General features: G+C 38.7%; 1 protein-coding gene across 1 annotated transcript in view; it reads right to left on the minus strand.

Annotated features, from left to right (window-relative positions):
• LOC128890061 (cuticlin-4) overlaps positions 1–19,779 on the minus strand; it is a 158,162-nt gene that overhangs the window by 12,463 nt on the left and 125,920 nt on the right. Inside the window, exon 5 of the mRNA XM_054148248.1 lies at positions 533–700. Within this exon, the coding sequence (XP_054004223.1) occupies positions 533–700 (168 nt within the window). The remainder of the gene's footprint in view (positions 1–532; positions 701–19,779) is intronic.

Here is a 19,779-nt window from a genome sequence, read left to right on the forward strand (position 1 = left end):
ACTAAACATTTATATAATCAGATTTAAATAATAAAATTTAAAAAAAAAGCAATGTGAGAAATTATAAAATAGTTGGTACAAGCAGGTTGTTTCTAGATCACGTTACGTAGTGCTTAAAATCGTAGTTGATGGATATTGGTAATAGAAAGAATATAGATAATGGGTTTGTAGTTTCATATACGCGCCAAGTTATGGATGATTAAATGTACGTTAAATAACTGTTGGGATAGATGCACTTGTATAGGCTAACCAACAAATTAACCCTTTGGACTCGAGAGCTGACTCTCAGTCACCACTAGGTTTCCTTTAGGTTTAATTTCTTTGGAACTCGAAGAGTCAATAAAATGATTGTCGTTGAGACAAAAGCGACCTGATTCTCAAATCTCAAATTAGAGATCTCATTTTTGAAGTCAATCTGAGCTTAGCATTCGTGACAATAGAATGCTAAGAAAGCATTTCGAGTTGCTGATAGATACCAGAAAAAAGGCCTCGAGTGCAAAGGGTTAAATCCAAAATAGAAGTGCACCCTTACCTGCAGCGGTAGCGACTGCAGCATGGCCACGTGGGTTTGGTCGTTCGTCACCACTTTATCTCGCGTTTGGTATCGACATCTCACGTGAAAACCTCTACCCTGGTTCGTCACCAATTTCAGGTGTGGCTGCACCACTATTGTGTTGAAGTATTCGATACCACCGTCATCCTGAAACAAAATTGAGAAAATACGATTAAGGAGTGTTCAAGCCCTTATTCGAATTCAGAAGCGTTGAATTTTATATTCTTCTAAATTTGTTTTGAACCGCTTTTGTTTTATCGATATGTATGGCTCGGGACGATATAAATGACGTACACAAGAAACTTGAATAAAGCATTTCAAAGTATTATTAGTATTATATTTTTCTTTGAATTATTGGATACGTATTGTCAATTAACAAGGAGAATGCGTTATCGAACGATAACTGTAGAAATAAATCTCGCTACGTTCTAGAAACATAGGTTGTAATTATAGTAATGTGTCATACAATAACGAAATGTTTCTCATATTTCTAAACTTATAATTCTTAACACTAAACCTACCACAACCGGTCAAGTGAGGGTTTTCAATCTTTCGTATACAGTTCTTATATAGAATGCATGTATAAATTATATACAATTATTTCATGCAGTATTCAGTTTAGCACCAAGTGAAATATTTTTCCATTCAATTCAATATCACTGAAATATCATTTCTAGGCCAATTTAACTTCGACTTACATTTCTTTTTATAACCTTTCTAAAGCTTGTTTCGCAAAAGGGATTTTCAGTATGTTTACGTAAAATAGAATGTACGTAAGGGCGCAGAAAATGTTTTTATATTTAGGCGTATCTCTAGGTACAAAGAAAAACGTTGAGCTATGATTTCGTTCCGCGTTGTAATTGTTCGGTGATTATTCCAACACCGCCGACACGTTCGCGTTTCGGTGCAGTCTGTTGCAATTCCCTTAGCGTTTACGGGCGTTTTGGCCGCAGTAATCGCGAATGTGACTCCGATCACGTTCCGCTGGACTTTCAGTCCTGCAAGCAATCCGTCTGTCCTTGCACCCTGCCAGCAAAAAGCAAAAACCGGACCATTCGCGTTCGCTCCACGCGTTCACTCCTCTCGTCTCGCTTGTTCGCGTAGTCGAGAACAGTAGAAACTTGGACATCTCTCTTTAGAAGTGTCTCTTTGCCTCTTTGTTCTTTCGCCTCTCATTCTTCGTGGAAGCTGGCGACATTGATTAATTTTATTAATTTTCCAGTGGTCTTGGCGCCGTTCACCAGAAAATAACTCGCGAATCAAAGAGCTCGTGCAAGATTGCTCAAAGAATGTTTTATGACTCGGAGTAGCTAGTCTCGATTCTTCTGCCGGTTGAATGATCCTCGTTTTTCTCCCGCCATGCGTTACCGCTCGTGGGTATTTAATTTTCTTCTTCGACGAGCTCCTCTCGCAGCGCTCGAACGAGCCAGGCCCATTATCATTAATGTGAACAATAATCGCGGTTAATGAAGGTAATCGCAATCGAAGCTTCCTGCGGCTTCTGCGGACAATAAGTGTAATCGGTCAATAATGATGAGCCTTAAAGGACGCGGATGATGGCGCTTGGGCATTGTGGTCACGTGTTGCACGTATTTGCACGGTTCTTCGTTGCGTCGGAAGATCGATTTTGGTGTCATATCTATTTTGTCAGAAACGTTGATCGTACTTGTTGAGAGCCATTTACTATTTCTGATTAGCGTTCGTGATTACTAGACTGCGGATCTTTATGCAAAATAAAATCTTCGCAGACGTGCCTACAAAAATTGAATCCAAACAGGAGTTTATTTTTTTCTGCAAATATTATAACACGAACTTTACTTTTAATCTTTTTTATATTCTTGCATATTGTTTGCATTTTGTAGTTTCTTGCACATTCAAATTTCCTATAAATGCATAAAGATCTGCAGTCTAGTGATTCCAAACTATCATGCAAAGACGACGAAGTAAAGTAACATAATAACGTGCGATAGTATATGTATAGAAAGGCTTTTCCAAGGAGGTTGTAGAATAAACGGCATTATATTTCGCGTTTACTTGTAATCGCGTGTACTTTTACTTAAAATAAATAAATTTGGTATATTCCACATCAACTAATTATGGTTTATTTAAAAAACTGTGAAAACTGTCTATGCAAGATTTAATGTTGGCGTTGTTTTGGAATAAAAACAAGTCGAGGATTACGTATTTATTTTGAGAATTTTAAAAACAAATCGAGGATTGCATATTTATCTTGAGAATTATAATAGAAAAATCGACTAAATGTACTGCATAATGGTCTTACGAGGATCATTTTCTCTTAAATGTTTTATTCTCAGTTATCACTTTTCTTGAACAAACACAAACTAACACACTTGAACTGACAATTGTATGTCTCTCAGATACCAACTCTCCCCACTTCCTGCAAATTCTTATTTCTCTTGTTTGTAGTTTTGCTTGAGTAGCACCGGGTCACAATTGTTTCTTAAATGAGATTTGCGGATTGTTTAAAAAAATTGTACCTCCGATACTGAACCATCGATGTTTATATAACGTTTCCAACTTTATATGACCCCTTACGAAATTAATCCAGACATGTCTTAAACTTGGGACGAATCCATGATTTAAATTTTTGTTTTTCAATTAATTATTTATACAGGTCGAATTAACATTAAGGTCATTAGCGACCACAAGGGTATAACATATATAAATTATAAGTTTACATCGTTAAACTTAAGAATAATAATAAATACATTGGGTATAGAGTGATATGAAATTGTCTTGAACATAATGAGAAAGTGTGATACACATTTATGTGCTTGAGGAATAATAAAATTTGGGTTACGTTTGTATAATTATTGTACTAAAACGAATTATGTTTTCCTCGTGGAGACATCATATACATATATACACATATATAAAGCAGACTAATGCTAGATCCTAAAGAACCATAATGCGTAAGCATACTTGACGCTTAAACTAAGGCAGTACTAAAACGAATGTTTGTATAATTATTGAGGCATTCATTTAAACTGTTGGGGTAGCCAAATGACGTCTTTGGGAGGAGTAAAGAGAAGGACATTTTAGGATGAGATATTTAACCGAGAGTGGAGTATTACATTGAGTATTATATGATCTTGCAAAATCCTGTGTAAATGAATGAGATTGAGGATGTCGGAGTCGAGTGATGACTACCTGGTCTCTTCTATTTTCTATAGAGGGACAGTCAAGACTAAGAAAGTTTTGCCTTACCAAGAGTAAATCAGAGGGAGGAGAACTAGTCCATCTTGAATTCCATACGACTTTAATTAATCTTTCCATTTGTTTAGTCAAATCTCTGTGAGAAGAGGATCGGTTTGAGGAAATTTCTTTAGAGGCCTTCTTAGTCGCAACGTCTGCAGTTTTATTGCCCAGTATCCCTACATGAGAGGGGATCCAGGAGAAAATGATTCCTTTATTAAGATTGTTGGCACTAATTAATGCGTTGAAAATGTATAATAATGAGATCTTGATTTTCAGGATTCGTTAAACTTTCCAAAACACTGGCGGATGTGATTTGAATTTGATTTCAAGGTTTCAGAGCACGTATCGTCTTCGTTTCTGTGGCCGTTAGTCTCCCCTGTTGACAGCCACGAAGCACGAGGTATTGCATAAGGTGTACCGAGGTTAGTATCGAGTTATTACTATCGCAGTTTGCGGCAATAGAGCAGAAGATACGGCTATAGAGCAAAGGTGCGAAATACCTGGATAAAATCGCGCATGAGTACGACTGCACGATCTAGGAAAGCGTCCCGTTCCGAGTGACATTGCAAAGCAACCACCGCGACCTTGGCACCGTGTTTCGCGAAGCTTCGGTCGCGTTGGTCGTTGCCGTACCGTTGTCATTATCGTCATTAACGTCTTGTTCTGGCTCTTCCTCTCTGGATTATTAAAACGCAAACAAAGTGCGATAAAAAGGCAGCTAACGCGTCGCCGTCGGAGCGAACTAATTTCGTTCGGAGAGAGGATGATCGTAGTCTATTTCGCGAACCCAATTAAGTCTCGGATTCGCGATACGATCTCTTGCGAATCAGGTATGAGATCATCTAGGTTGTTGCTGCTCAACACTTCCGGGTTTGTAATTTCCATCCTTTGAGAAGTAAGATTCGCGGTGTTTCGGTATCGGAGCATCGTTCGCTCTCCGACGATGTTCTAGGTAAGTGGACCCTGAAGTCTCGGTATTAGCTATGAATAAAGAAATTACTGGATGCGGATATGGAGAAGAGCCGACATTCTATCTGGGAGAAATGAACGATTAAAGAAGGTAAGCTAGGTTTCAGCATTATTAGCACTGGTATAACTGACTGCTATACTATTCCTGGCTTGGAGTCCACTTAGAACGATAAGTCCTTGGTGAAAGGATCGACGGTGACTACGGAAGACAATGGACAACTATAATTTAGCGATCGCTTACAGGCGGTGGACAAAATAATGCGAATGTGTACGAAATACACTATATAAGTGATTCCCAAACTGTGAGCCGCGGCTCCCTGGGGATTTTGCAAATATTAACCCTTTGCGCTCGAAGCATTGTTCTATAGAATCAAATTCAGTCCATTTTTATAATAAGTTTCTGTGAAACCAAAAACTCTGCTTCGAATAGAAACATCTACGAATGTTCATGACTCAATGAATTATTATTTCAATTTATAATTAGTTGTATTCTGATAAAAGTAAAATTGAAATTGTACGTTCAAAAAATCAGTTTTAAATTACATATGTCGCACTAGAAGCGCCACTCGAGCGCAAAGGGTTTAACATTAGAGCTTCATATAAGCCGTTTATTATGAAAAAGAGGTTAGTCCACATAATAAAAATGGAGTTAATGATGGATAAACTTTTATTTTGGTATTATCTTCATATTTTCATTCAATTTAGAGATCCATCTTTTCAAAATCATTACAATTTTCATAAAACAAAAGTTCTTCTCCATAAGAATTGCATTGCATTTCAAATGCAAAACTGTAAATATCTCGAAACAAAAAATAATGGACTTGCCCCATTTTCATAATAATTTAATTTTAATTTAATTTTGTCGTTAGCTCCTTAAAAACCACTTATGCCAATAAAGTTTTTATTACAACTTATGTTTTTTCGCTCGACCATTCTACAATACATTCTTTCTCTGCTTGGCTGATTTTTAACCAACTTCGAAAAGGAAAAGGTTACTCAATTCGACATGTATATTTTTTTCCTTCCTTCTACATCTTTCATAGAGTTAGTAAACGCGAAGGAACTGTCGCACGGCTAATTTTATACCTTCGTGCGAGTTCGCAAGCCCTTGGTAGAGTGTCCTCGGTGAGCCATGCTTGCAGTGGTTGCTTTCCATCTCTTTTGGACGTCTACAGGTATGACTCGTCGTTTGGCTCGAAATTACCTTTTACATCATTTTTCACAAGCATTGACAAAAACGGCATTCTCACCATAAATCTCGCAAATGAGTCGTTTTGCTTCTGCAGTAGTTTTCATTTGATTAAAGAATAGCAGTGTGCAGCGATGACGACGCGCTTTATCGGGCTCCTTTCTCGATGGAACTAAAAATGCGATTGCAACGACAACTATGTTTCGTCATAAATCATATTCAATGTGGAATAGTTAACTCTGATGCTGCGCAGATGTCAACCATAAAAGTAAATCGCTGTTACCGTCGTCTATCCCGCGATTCAACGATGTTTTACATACAGCTAACATAGAACATAATGTTCCTTTAGGTTTAATTTCTTTGGAGCTCGAAATGTCGATAAAATGATGAATAAAATGTCGGTGAGGTAAAGGTGACCTTATTCTCAAATCTAGATAGCTTAGAATTCATAGCAATAGAATCCTAAGAAATATCTCGAGTTGCTGACAGATATCAGGAAAAAAGGCATCGAGTGCAAAGGGTTAACTCTTCGCGGTCACCCGGAGTCAAAATGACCCCAAGCGCAACTTTAAGTTAGAATTATTATACTATCAGTTATTAATTCTATGAAAATATATTACAAATTGCTCGAGTTGTGATTTTTTAGTAAACAATGATTTGTAACGCATTGTCTCCTTGCTGATTTTTTTCGGCATTTTGAAAATTTTATAAAAATGTGTTGCCATGATATTCTCATTCTGAAAGGTTCAAACTAATATCCTGAATTTTTATGAGTCGTTCGGACCGATACTGGCAACGCGACAATCGTTTAAACATGGCTGAGGTCATTGAAATCCCCTGTGACGTTATTTCCAGAACGTGTGACCTCGGAGGGTTAATAAAGTTATGGTTTATTGTTACTCGTGCAACATTTACTTCACACCTTCCGTCATCCGAACAAGTAAAGACTCACTGTCATTAAAAAGTTGACATTCAAAGTGAGCATACCTGAAAGACATTCTTTCACAAATTTAACGTAAGGACTCTGCTCACGCCATAACACGTAGTCAAAGGGACATACATGGCCGTATTTGATATTTCTGGTGACTTCTTTTGCTATCATATGGTTGTGGTATCTTGGCTTCTTTATTCATTGTATTTCTAAATTGCATACTTGGATTTTTATTCTCTCTGCGGACATTTTTCGTCTCTTTTCCTATTCCAGTTTGATATGCATTTATTACAGCATCTAGTCCTTCATCTTTCCTCTTCTGTTTAATTCTTCCTTCTTCATTAATCAGCTGCTTCTCTATTCATTCGAATGTAAAATCTTTATCGTCTAGTTTATAAATAGTTTGTACTAGATTATCATATTCGACAGGAAATTTTCTTATCAATTGAAAGCATGTGAGTATTTCTGGAATGTCAAAACCTGCGTCTCTGATGAATAGCTTTTTCTCATTTTTAGTTGGAGAGTTGATCGTCTTACCAAGGTTCGTAAAAAGGAGCAATTATTTACGCGAGACGCACAGGGAGCTGTGTCAAGGAGTTCAAGATGTCTACGGTGGAGGCTCGATTGTTACCGAGAGAAGAAAAGAGAAGAGAAGAAACGAGAAGAGAATAGAAGAGAATGGATGGTCGGATGCGGGACACGGAGGCTGCGCGAGGATTCTCGTGGCACACCGTGTATATCGAGCAGGCAACGACCTTCGACGAAGTGGCTGGCGTTCGACCTCAGCAAGGATACTCGCAATCTGCAGTGCATCGGCCCGAGAGCCTCGTCAGATCGCTGACTTTACGTTTCACACCTACCTAGCACAGCGAGGCACATCGCCTGCTATGGCCAGGACCGTGTAAACCAGAGGCCTCTATTTGCAAGCTTGACCATGATTTCTCTTTCCGCGCACCGCAAATGCCCCGAAGGAGCGCGTCGCGTTGTCATACGATCCTGAATCCTGGCAAAAAACGACGACCGATACGCACTTTTTCGCTAGCAGTATTCTATTGCTGCCTTCCAGACCAACCTGGCGAACGTGACGTATTTTTACGATTTCGCATTCTCCAGGGATGATTTTTCTGCGGTTCCCGTCAACCATACCCCTCGATCGCGATGGGAACAAGGAAAATTCCTCGAGTAGTCTGCTTCGACAACTAGCGTACACTATCATTCACAAATGTCTCAGTAAAACAATGGCTTGGTACTGGCTTTGTAATAGAAAAACGTTGCTATGTGCACAATATTTGATTTTTTAATTAAAGAATTATGAAGTAAAATTCAAATGTTTTATGGTCGATGAATTTTGATTTTTAAATATTTGGATCGAACCATTTTTGAAATAAAAAATATTGGCACAGGAGCACGTTGGGTTTAATGCATTTTCAGTTTGAAACATTTGGCAGTGAATATTTTTTGACTAATGCATTTAAACGTCTTAGGATTGAAGCATTTTACGATCGAGGAATTTTGGTTTTTCAAACGTTTAGATCGAACCATTTTAGAAATGAAAAATATTGACATAGAAGTACGTTGGGTTCAATGCATTTTCAATTTGAAACTTTTAATAGTGAATATTTCCTGACTAATACATTTAAACGTCTGAGGATTGAAGCATTTTAGAAATGAAAAATATTAACATAAAAGCACCTTAGGTCCAATGCATTTTCAGTTTGAAAAATTGGGTAGTGAATATTTTTTGACTAATTGAATATTTTCTTCTTGTGTCTGCCTCGTGCAAATGATAAAATTCATTTCTTTTATTGTTCTTATATTATTTCAAAATTGTATATACATTTTTTCTCCTTCTCTATAAGACATTGTCTTAGGATCGAAGTATTTTATAATTAAAACATTTTTACTCTACATCTTTGGGATTGAATTATTGTATCCAGCTTGGCGCTGGAAGTATTTTGTAATTAAAGCATTAAAAAATGAACGACGCGACGTACAAGTATTCGCAACAATCCAGAAACCACTTTTAATGTCTCTACATAAAATTAAACGACATTAGTAGCTTGACTTAAAAGGCATGCAAATTAGTCTAGATATTAGATTAGAGTAAAATATTAAAATCAAATGAATAAATATTATTATTATTATCCCGATACGTTACATCCATGATTAAACACAAAGGTGGTTTTGCAATGATCGGAAAGTGGTTTCACCTCAATTAAATCTAAGGTAGCCACCAGCATCTATACAGAGATACTTTAGTTGTACCGATAATATAATAAAAGGTTCTCGATCGGAATGCACCAACTGTGCAAATACTTATGAACGGTAGTGTATCTCTTTCGTACTATGTGTCTATTCAAGCAACTCTGTCTCCATCGTGACCACCCAGACCTGTTTCTCTTTATTAGCATTTCAAACGTTGCAGCTGGAACACAATAATTCAAGACCTACCTCTGAAGATTTTCTAAAGACCTTCGTCGTTTTTTTATCATCGAGGATAAGTATTAAGTTCGCAGCAATAAAATACCACGTGTGCTTGAGTTACGTCTATCCGCTTTTCGAACGTTGAAAATGGGATACGATCATTCACAGAAAATCAGAAATTAAGAAAGTAATAGCTCTTCGAATGTCTAATCGAATAATGAGTTCGCGATTTGAAACTTTAAGATTTAAAGGTAAGAAAGAGTAAGGGGAGAAATAGGTTCATGACTACGTTTTTTAAGTGATTTGCATGAATTTATTTAGCAAGAAAGGAATGCATATAATTTAATTAAGAACCTACATCCGGAGTAATATCATTGTTTAAAGTATCTTTTTATTGCAAAAAAAAGGTTATACAAAAATGACAAAAAATTATGCTCTTTCGTTTAAACACACCTAAAAAAGCAATATATAATTTTTTCAGGGGGAATATAGGTTCATATAGAAGAAAGATGCGTCTTTAAAGTAAATTTGAATCCCTATTGATTTCGAATGAAAACTATGGCCCTCAGAATGTACGCAAAACAGCTACGTTTGATGGTGACCTCCGAAGGGTGGCAGCTGATATCTTTTATATTTTTTGAGGCAATACTTCCAAAAAATTACAATATTTGCTTGAATATATGTATGAAATGTTTTTAAAGTTTCATTACATTATATGAATTCCTTTCTTGCTAAATAAATTCATGCATATCATTAAAAAAAAGGAGTTATAAACCTATTTCTCCCCTTACTTTTTCTAACCTTTAAATCTTAAAGTTCCAAATCGCGAACTCATTATTCGATTGGACATTCGAAGAGCTATTACTTTCTTAATTTCTGATTTTCTGTGAATGATTGTATCCCATTTATAACGTTCGAAAAGCGGATGGACGTAACTCAAGTACACTTAGTTTTCGTAAAAATCCGACAACGCACGGATCGAACGAGTCTGGTAGACATGCGTCATTCGCACCTTTTTTTTTGTAAACTGCCTGTATTTCAATCTCGTTTCGTTTCTTAGATATATTACACCAAAGAAGACTTGAAACCTGCGTGTTTTATTTAGCTCTATATTGAACTTTATTTTTTTAAACCCACGGGAGAGATTGCAATTGTATTGGAGATTTTTGAAGGTTTCTTTCGAACGTTCTACTGTCAACTTTGTGATAATATTAGGGAACGGAGGGTGATTTGACGCTCGGTGATGTAATATAGACGTTAATAGATTAGAAGGCTTGCTCAGCGGGAGGTGCTAAAACTCGCGTTTGCACGATAGCGCAACCGTTCTTTCGCGTTGGTAATCATGTAGATTTCAAAGTTGGGCGGTGCTGGAATTCTCGTCCGGATCATTTTTAATGCTCGATAGATCGGATCAGCTCGGCACTGGATGATGGAGTGCTTCCACCTGAATCCGTATTACCACAAATTGCCAGGATCATTACCGAAGGTCGATGTCGACGCAATAAGCGTGCTTCCTGTACACCGTGGTTACCACTAGGTGTAGGTGCTCATTGCTCGGTTGAGGTCACATGGGCTCTCGATTAATCCCTATCCACGACGTTACGTAACGACCCGTTGTCATCGATCTTCGTCTTAGATCACATTGGCAATTTTATCGAGGACTCGCAGCCTCTTCGCGTTATTCCTCTATCTTTATCTTCATCCCTCTACCTATGTACACGCGATGATTCTCTGATCGTCGGCGTTGATGCGATTCACTCGAAGATCATGGTTCTCTTGTTCGATCATGTCTGAAAAGATATTGGAATAACAGTAACCTCTAAGTTTCTCACGAGTATATTAATCGGAGAACGGAGGAAGATTCGACCTTAGGTCGCAAGGCGGAGGCTGGACGGTCACTTTTCACTCATGATAATATTCCTCGCATCTACCGCATAGAATGAACTTTCTCATCGGATTTATATACGTTTGTAGGTAGTTAGCTCTGCTCCTTAGCAGCTGACAAATCATGTGATGCCAAAATTTCCATATTGTTTTAAATGTCTGCACTGTTTGAACAAAAATTGAACAACAAGGCGAAGCAGAGTTAAGTAAACGCTAGACGCAGTTCCATCCATGACTGTATTTGTCACGATTCTGACAAGATCCTATAGATCTGGATTAGGTTAATCGCGATAGCAAAGAAACTCAAGCTTTCAAGTTCTTTCGCGACAACGCAAAGAGTGGTACAATGTCAGTATTTTAGTGTTAGTCCTGGAGAGTCGGAACGTCTTCAAGCACGCCATTAATTAACGTCCTGCGAAAGGAGTCTGTCGAACGCGGCTAACGTATTCAGCTTGGCGTGGCCTTTGGTCTTCGTGCGATGCGTCTTGGACACTTGGTACATCCTTAGAGGCGAGGCTGGGAGCTTTCGAGGTCGCCAATATGAGAATCCCACCTACACGAACGGGTCCGGCAGCTTCGAGGAATCGCGCGTTTACCAATACAGAGGCGAGGGTCGAGCGTGCATACCATAACCACAGGGACAGAAGAAGGGAATGGAGGGTTGCGGATGAGACGAATGAAAAGGAAGAGAGGAACGAACAAAAAGAGGATGAACCCCAGAGGATATTCCAAGAGGACGGAGGGACGAACTGATGATACTCCTGCGCAAACACGTGTGATGGACGTGAAATAGTGGTTGCTGGTCGGTAATAAAGTAATAAGTTTATTAGGTGTGCTCTACAGTTGATATCGTACTTATTCTATCTACAGGAATCACGAATCTACTCTTGTCGAGTATCGAACGCTTTTCTTCCTTTTTAACGATTGTTACTGAACAAGTATCACGCATTATCGAGTTTTATTGATAGAGCGAGCTATTTTGTCAACGCGATACTTTATCTTACGGACTGGATAATTCTTCTCATCTATCGTTTCAAGGCTTTCATAAAAAATTTTCATTTGTATAGTACCGTTACTCTATTTCTCTATAATATCAAGGTGGCATAATAAATGTTCATGTTTATTTTAGTATGTAGTATCTTAAATTTTTTCAGATTTTTAAAAATGTGACCTCGAGGTGGTATTTGCAAAATAAAAATTTATTTATAATTGTTAATATTGAAAAAATCAGATCAGCTTCAAATAAAAATATATTCAAGAAAAGCAATTCCTCCCGATTTAAATAAAAAAAGAATGAGGTCAATAGGATAAACTGTTCCAGAGAAAAAAATTCAAATGTACAACCCATTTTCACGAAAATGAACAAAAATCGCAATATTTGAAGGCTTGTATTTCTCAAACGGTTTCAAAACGAGCAAAACGATAACTTAAACCCTTCCTAATTTCACGTAAACTATAATATGTATATGTCTTTTGGAACAAAATCTGAGACATCGACCAAAACAAGTGATCGATTTAGCGTGGAAGTACGCGATTATTATACGTGACGTAGCTAAAAGCGTCATAAAATGAATTCTTTTTCATTTTTCAACTCTCCTGCGTAACTTTTAGAATGTAGATTCGAAAATGCTTCATTGCAGAGCTATTTAACAAGTACCATTACATTGTCAGCACCACAAACAATTTGCGAGGGGATTCGTTATTAACGTTCTATGTTTATGATCACGCTTACTAATAATCTTAGTTTAATAGAGCCTCCTTTAGCCAACGGCAGCAGGCTCGAGCATGCCATATTACTCAAGACGACGATGAATCGCTTCAAATGTTTTCCTGTCAGAACACTTTCGTCCTTGATATTTCTCTGGGTGCAAATGCTGTAGTTGACGCCTATTACGTTTCCTAGCGATGGCATATTAAAATGTTTTCTGCTATCGTAGGTTCCAAACAAAAACAAACTAGTTCGTGTCCTCGTACAATATAAACAGATTATTATAATCTATGGTTGAATTACGTGTGTCAATTTAATCAGAAGACTACGACGCGGCGGTACAATTTTCACTTCCAAAAAGTAAAAAATGAAAAAACTTTATTTGTGTTGAATACCGCCCTAGGTTAACTAATACCTTTAAGAATGAAAAATGTACGTATGTAATTTATACTAAGTATTGCATAGGGAATTATTAAATTTGTAGGTTACATTCATCGAAAAATTTGCACACTTGTAATAGAACTTTAATGTTACACTCTGCATGAAGAGGTTTAATATCCAGTGGTGGGTTTACACTGTTTTAATTTTGCGATAAGTGTCATTCTTTGGGATTCATATAACGGACATTGCCAAAGAACATGATTTAGGTCTTGTATGATATGGTTACAATCGCAATTAGCTTGATTCGTAATTCCTATACGCAACAGTGATGCCGTAAGATTATAATGGTCAGCTCTACACCTATTAATGGTTACTATAACTTTTCTTGCAAGATTTTTATTGTGGAACCACGGTTTTTGCTTTGTGCTGACATAGCGTTTAAAATACACTTTACCTTTCTCTAGATCTTGACTTTGATTGCGCTTTTTGGTATTGGAAATAGCATTATACTTATGCAATTCTCTAAAGTCTGTATGTGGGATTAGTATAGTTTTATTAGGTTCGAATAATGTGGCATTTATGGCCAAGCTGTCAAGGCCCTTTAACTTCTGCCGCGCTGGGGATTCTCTTCTTTCGTTGCCACTCTTTCAAAATGGCGGTTACATTACATAGGGGGCCATTTCTGAACATGCTCTGTCTCCTAAAGTCAAAGACAGGAAATTCGACGTCGAGAAAGTTAACCCTCCCTTCGTTTCCCGATTCGTCGAGATCGTATAATCGAAGCTTCCGTTCAACTTGAATTTCGAGAGTAGGAAGGATGTACATCGTTGAGTATCTTATCGATAAAGCTCAGAACGATCAACACACGGAATAAAAACGCGGTCCACTCGACGAGCCAGTAATGGGCAAAACCCTAGGCTTCGAATAAATCTGAAGTTTGCCGATTTGTTTGTCTCGTTTCCTTCTTTGGAAATGTTCAAACTTCAGATTTATTCGAAGCCTAGGGTTTTTGCCCATCACTGCGACGAGCGTAGCGTAGCGAGCGAGCAAGAATTCGCTCTGGTTTTATCAGACACACCCACCTTCGGTCGAACTAGTCCTTCCCGCAAGAACGCAAACTGTTACAACGTACGGTGGATTGACCGAAAGCGGGAATTTATAATAAAGTACCGTTGGCCACCGATCATACGTCGACGTCGTTCCGTTTCTCGCGAAGGTCGATGCATTGTTCGCGCTACGTGCTACGTACTACGTGCCGTAACGGTTGAAAAATCTATGAAAAGTATCATCCGTCGACTTAGTATACCGTTGGTCTGCGATAAACCGCGGCGGGTTCGGGCCGAGCAGTGACGGGGCAATAAGAAGAACAGGAGTTGAATTCCATCGCTAGCGGATGAGAAGTTATCAGACCGCAAGGCATCCACGGTATTCCCTTCTTGCAGCGTCACGTATGTTATCCAGACATCGGTTCTGGTATCGCATCGATTTCCACCGGCGATCTCTTGTCCACCCGCTATGACGACTCACTCCGCGGAAAAGAACAGACCGACGCGACCGGAGGAACTCCTCGACGAATTCCACGTCCCTCGAGAAATTCAATCTCGCCATTGGAATCTTCATGAAGCGTTTTCGCGAGGAACGAAGCGAGCGGGGGAGAAGCATCGAAAGGCTAATCGGATCTGCCGCTGGTCGCGCGGAGTCAAAGTTCAAGCCAGCCTTCTATTCCCGCATCGTCGACCACCCAACGCGAATATTCCCATAAAAACGAAGCTATTCTTGGTGCAAACCCGTCCTCGAGCTCCTCAAACACGCGCCAGCATCCAGGCATGCGTTTCTGATGTTCCGAGGCTACTTCCTGAGTTCCTGGGCTGTTATCTCGCAACTCCTCGGGTATTCGCGTTCGATGCGATCGTTCGATTCGTCCTCTTTCCATGGGATCCTCGATGCGTTGCATTCAACGGCAACCGCATTCCTCGTTCTTCGATCGCAATCTGGGAACGTGCGTCCAGAAATTCTCGCGAAATTTTCCCAAAATTAGTTGTTCTTTCCACCAAATCTATAGTTTTCTTCGCTAACACGAAGACTCTCTCTCTGTATACCTGACATATTTATACAAACACAAAACTGTAAACTCTTTATTTTTGAGTTCAATACAAAATCTCATATATATAACTTGTTGAATTATATACATATACATTAGCGTTAAGCAAAAATGAATCTAACGTTGAGAGGTGCTGCTCTATCTGTCTGTTAAAGTATCGGACTGGCACCACCAGGTCTGAGGATCCTTGACTGTTTGTCGTCGAAGGCACTAAACGGGGCAATAAACAGAGCACAGGGAGAATTTTCTTTTCTTTAAGTAGACGTTAGAATTTCTCTTTAGCGTAGGCCTGAGCCTTTAGTTAGTTCTCGTTCGTTCTCTAAACGGTCAACACGTCCTTCCAAGCCGTCGAATAAAGTAGACGTTCAAAATAAAATAAAAAGACTATTATTAATTCCACCAATTTCCAATATAACTGATCAACATTTGTTTAATACGCTGACGCTGACTTGCATCACCGGTGGATCATTCCTGTCTGCTCCGTGAGGCGGCTTGGATCACCAGTGGGTCATACATTGTGCTGAACAATGCAGCCTCATAGCGCGCCACCCCATCACGCGAACAATGACATCGAGTGCCACCTCATGGCGCAGACATTGAAAAATTGCGTCGGTATAAACGTGTTAAAATGGTTTTTTTTGTTAGATTATTGCAAGTACTCGAAAAATCGTGAAAAGTGTTACGTAGGACATCATGTATATCCTATCCTATTTTATCTTACCTTATCTTAATTTTAAGAAAAATGATATTACATTCACGTAAAAATACGTAAAAATATATTAAACCCCTACTCCCTAATTACTTGCTCCCAACCGCTCCAAATCGCAAAGTTTGCATGATATGTACAAGTTCGTTTCGTCCGATGAATCGTCTATTTTCTTCAAAATTGTGAAAATCCCTACAATATCATGTTTATTTAAAATAGCCAACGCGTAGAGAGCGCAAAATATATTTATTCATAAAAATGTGGGTTATCATTTTGTCCCGCAGGGTATAAACGAAGGAAGAATTTTCATCGCGTGAAACGTTACGGACGCGAATTATTATGATTATCTTGCATTCGCGAGTGTTCGCATATGGTGTTGCCACGAGAATTCGTTGTCGTTCTCGAGACCAAAGGATCGCGAAGTTTATTACAGACGTTCAGCGTTCAGGATGGTGCGCTTTTTGGCCCCTGGCACGAAAAGAGTACGGTAGCCAGAGGTTTCATGCAAATGAACTATCAGCCAACTCATCAGCACGGCATCTTGATTATCGTTATTAATGCTACGACTTTCTCACCCGAGGTACTTCCAATCTACCCCTGGCAACATTTATCGTACTCCGTACCTGCAATTAAGGTACTATTAATAACCGCTTCGGCAGCTCTGTTCGTCGAAACAGCAGTCTCGGCAAGGTTGGAAAAATTTACCGTTGCGCGGATAACTTTGAGGGAAATAATGCAGAGATGCGAAACGCGCGCATAGAGATGAAACGAACTCTTCCGTTCTGGTACACTGTTTCACGATTGGAAGAAAGGGAAAGAACGAATTGATGTGGTTACTGTGATAAACTGTTAAATTTAGTGCAATTCTACAGTTTGAGTACGTTAGCCAACGTTTGGCAAAGGGTTCACATCACTGGAATACCGTTGGCGTCGGATTCACATAAACATGAATATCGAGTGTTGCAGCCGATGGAATTGATTGAAACTGTGTTAAACAATGTAATTTAGTGCAATTCTACAGTATGAGTACGTTAGGCAACGTTTTGCAAAGGGTTCACATCACTGGAATAGCGTATTGCTGGTTGGACATAATAATGAATATTCAGTGGTGAATTCGGAATAATGCACATTTCGCACCCATTTTTTTAATTTTTCACCGAGAACGTTTGTAAATCACCCTTAAAGTTTGTATTTTCAATGACGTAGACTGGAAAGAAAAGTACGTTTAATCATTTTTCTGGGAAAAATTCTGAAAACACGATCAATGTTTAATCAACTCGATCGCACATTTGTGATTTAAGATACGAGGATAATATTCAAGTTCAATTTTCTTTAACAAATGGATACTTTATACTTATTATGTGGAAGCCACTGGCTTCACGCAAAATAGGCGTTAAATAAATAAATACACAGACGTTTCTGTGAGTTATCTTGCAAGATCAGTGAGAGTCAAAACTAATTCGTCTTTCAGCGACGATGGTATAATACTTTCCAAGTTTCGGTACAGTACCATTGATAAACGTCTTCCGAAGACACAGATCGCAAGCATTGTATTCCGAAAGATAAACAAATGTTATGCTTAACGTCTTATAAATAATACAACGAACGTTTTACGTGAGAGTAGATTCGCGAGAACTATACCGGGGAATGCATGCGTGCAGGCTCCACTTGTACGCACGTGAAGGGTACGATCCTTGTCAGAGATTTATATTCATTCGCGACAGTGATATTAATTCTGCTTCCACCAGGAACCTACCAGAGATCTTATTAACCGGAATTTACGTAACGACCACGAGAAGCGGTCGTTTCCGCGCTTCGTTCCTCGAATCCACTACAGGAAGCTTTTCGATATCAGTGGCATGCTCGTGGGTGCTCGATCCACGAGTAGATCAAGGATCAAGGTAGCTGTATCTCGCGCGTATACTCGCGAAGCTCGAGTTTTTCATTTCTCTTCGTTTCAACCATCTTCCTATCCAACCTCTCTAGGTTAGTTCCATCGAGAATTCTTCTTTCGAGAAACGATTGATCTGTATACAATATTAGACCGATCGAAAGTAAATTTGATAATTGAAAATAGGGAATTTTTTAAAACCAAGATTTAGGAATATTTGCATCGATTTTCAATCAATTAAATGTGAAATTCTTACTTTATTGGACTTCAAAATTTTCAGCTCATTTATTGTATTTTTTTAACTAGTGAAGGGAGTTTGACGATTGCGAATTTCTTATTATATATTATTATAGCGAATTGCTATTCTTATTCTATGCTAAAAATGTACCCAATGTTTTGGACTAACAAGTTCCCTAACTAAATTGTAATTGTAAAAAATGCACTTTTTATGAAAAATAGGGTATATAATTTTTGTAACTCTAATAAATACAATTTTACAATTTGTGCAATTTTTAATTTGATATTTTTGTATGTTTTTAAACAAATTCTAGAACTATATTATTTCATATGTATATATTATATAGTCTTACCTAATCAATAAATCATCACAGAATATTTACATATCTTTATTTTATATTTTGTGGGTTGCAAACAAAATCAAAATCATAAATGAGGTCGTGAATGACAAAAGTTTAAGACGCCCTCTGTCTCAGAGCCTTTCTGAAAGAATTGGGAATCGTTTTGTTTGCTAATCTTTTAAATAGGAATCAAATACCAGCAATTTTCGAAAATTTGCAATTTTTCGTGTAGAATTAAAGAGTTTAGGCTCATTTATATTTCCTAAGCAGGGCAAGATAACGCACAATTCCAAAGATCCCACGGTCTTCCCAAATTAAAGGAATCGTTTGGGTTGATCTGTGCACCAAGAAGAATGCGATGACCTTCCTGAAATACTCTTAGAGATTCTTAGAGTACCGAGGCTGAAGTAGAAATTTGAGGATTCTCGGGAAGCGAAGATCAAAAGCGTTCCAAGTTGTACGAGATTCCTGAAAGAGTTAGAGACTCTCGGGTGAATTTATTTTGTAAGAAGAGCCGAATGACGTACGATTGCGAAGATTTCACGGTGTTCCTAATGCAAAGGATACGAAAGCGTGCATGTACCGCGGCGAAGATGGATGGAGGATTCTGAAGATTCATGGAGAGACGTATGTAAATGCAACGAGTGCATCCTGAGATTCGCCCTGCCCGCGGGATACTTTGTGTACTTATTACGATGTATCTAGTAGGCTGAAGCATTTCTCGGGTTCGACGTCCGGTCAGTCCAGGCTGCGACTGCAGCTGCAGCTGCACTATGTCTTACGCCACGCGCTAGGAACTGTAATCCTTGTAAACACGATCTTTCCTGCTCTCCAGCTGACCAGATTCCCTTGGCTCTGTCCGAACACGCCGCAACCTTTCCTATTTGTTCTGTTCTGCTGGCTGGTTGGTCCATGCCAATTTCCGATCATCCCGGGAAAGAAGATTCACGGATGAGCAAGCTCGACGATGAGCTCGACTGTGGACTGTTACGTCTTGTTGTTTCATGTTATGGCTGCTTTTATAAATAGCGGTGATCCTACGACGTCGACGTTACCTTCAACGTTTTCCTGTTGTTTCTATTCTTGGAGTTAATTGGTCTTATCAATTTCTTTTGGTACCGCGGAAAAACATTCACGGCTGAGCAATTTTAACGGTGGGCAGGATTCTTCGATCGTGACGCGCAGAATGTGGGCAGGTTCTGCAAATAGCAGATGCACGAGACTGAACGCCTGAATATTTTGCTC

Source organism: Hylaeus anthracinus, unplaced genomic scaffold, assembly GCF_026225885.1.
Source record: "Hylaeus anthracinus isolate JK02 unplaced genomic scaffold, UHH_iyHylAnth1.0_haploid 12000, whole genome shotgun sequence".
Lineage (NCBI taxonomy): Eukaryota > Metazoa > Arthropoda > Insecta > Hymenoptera > Colletidae > Hylaeus > Hylaeus anthracinus.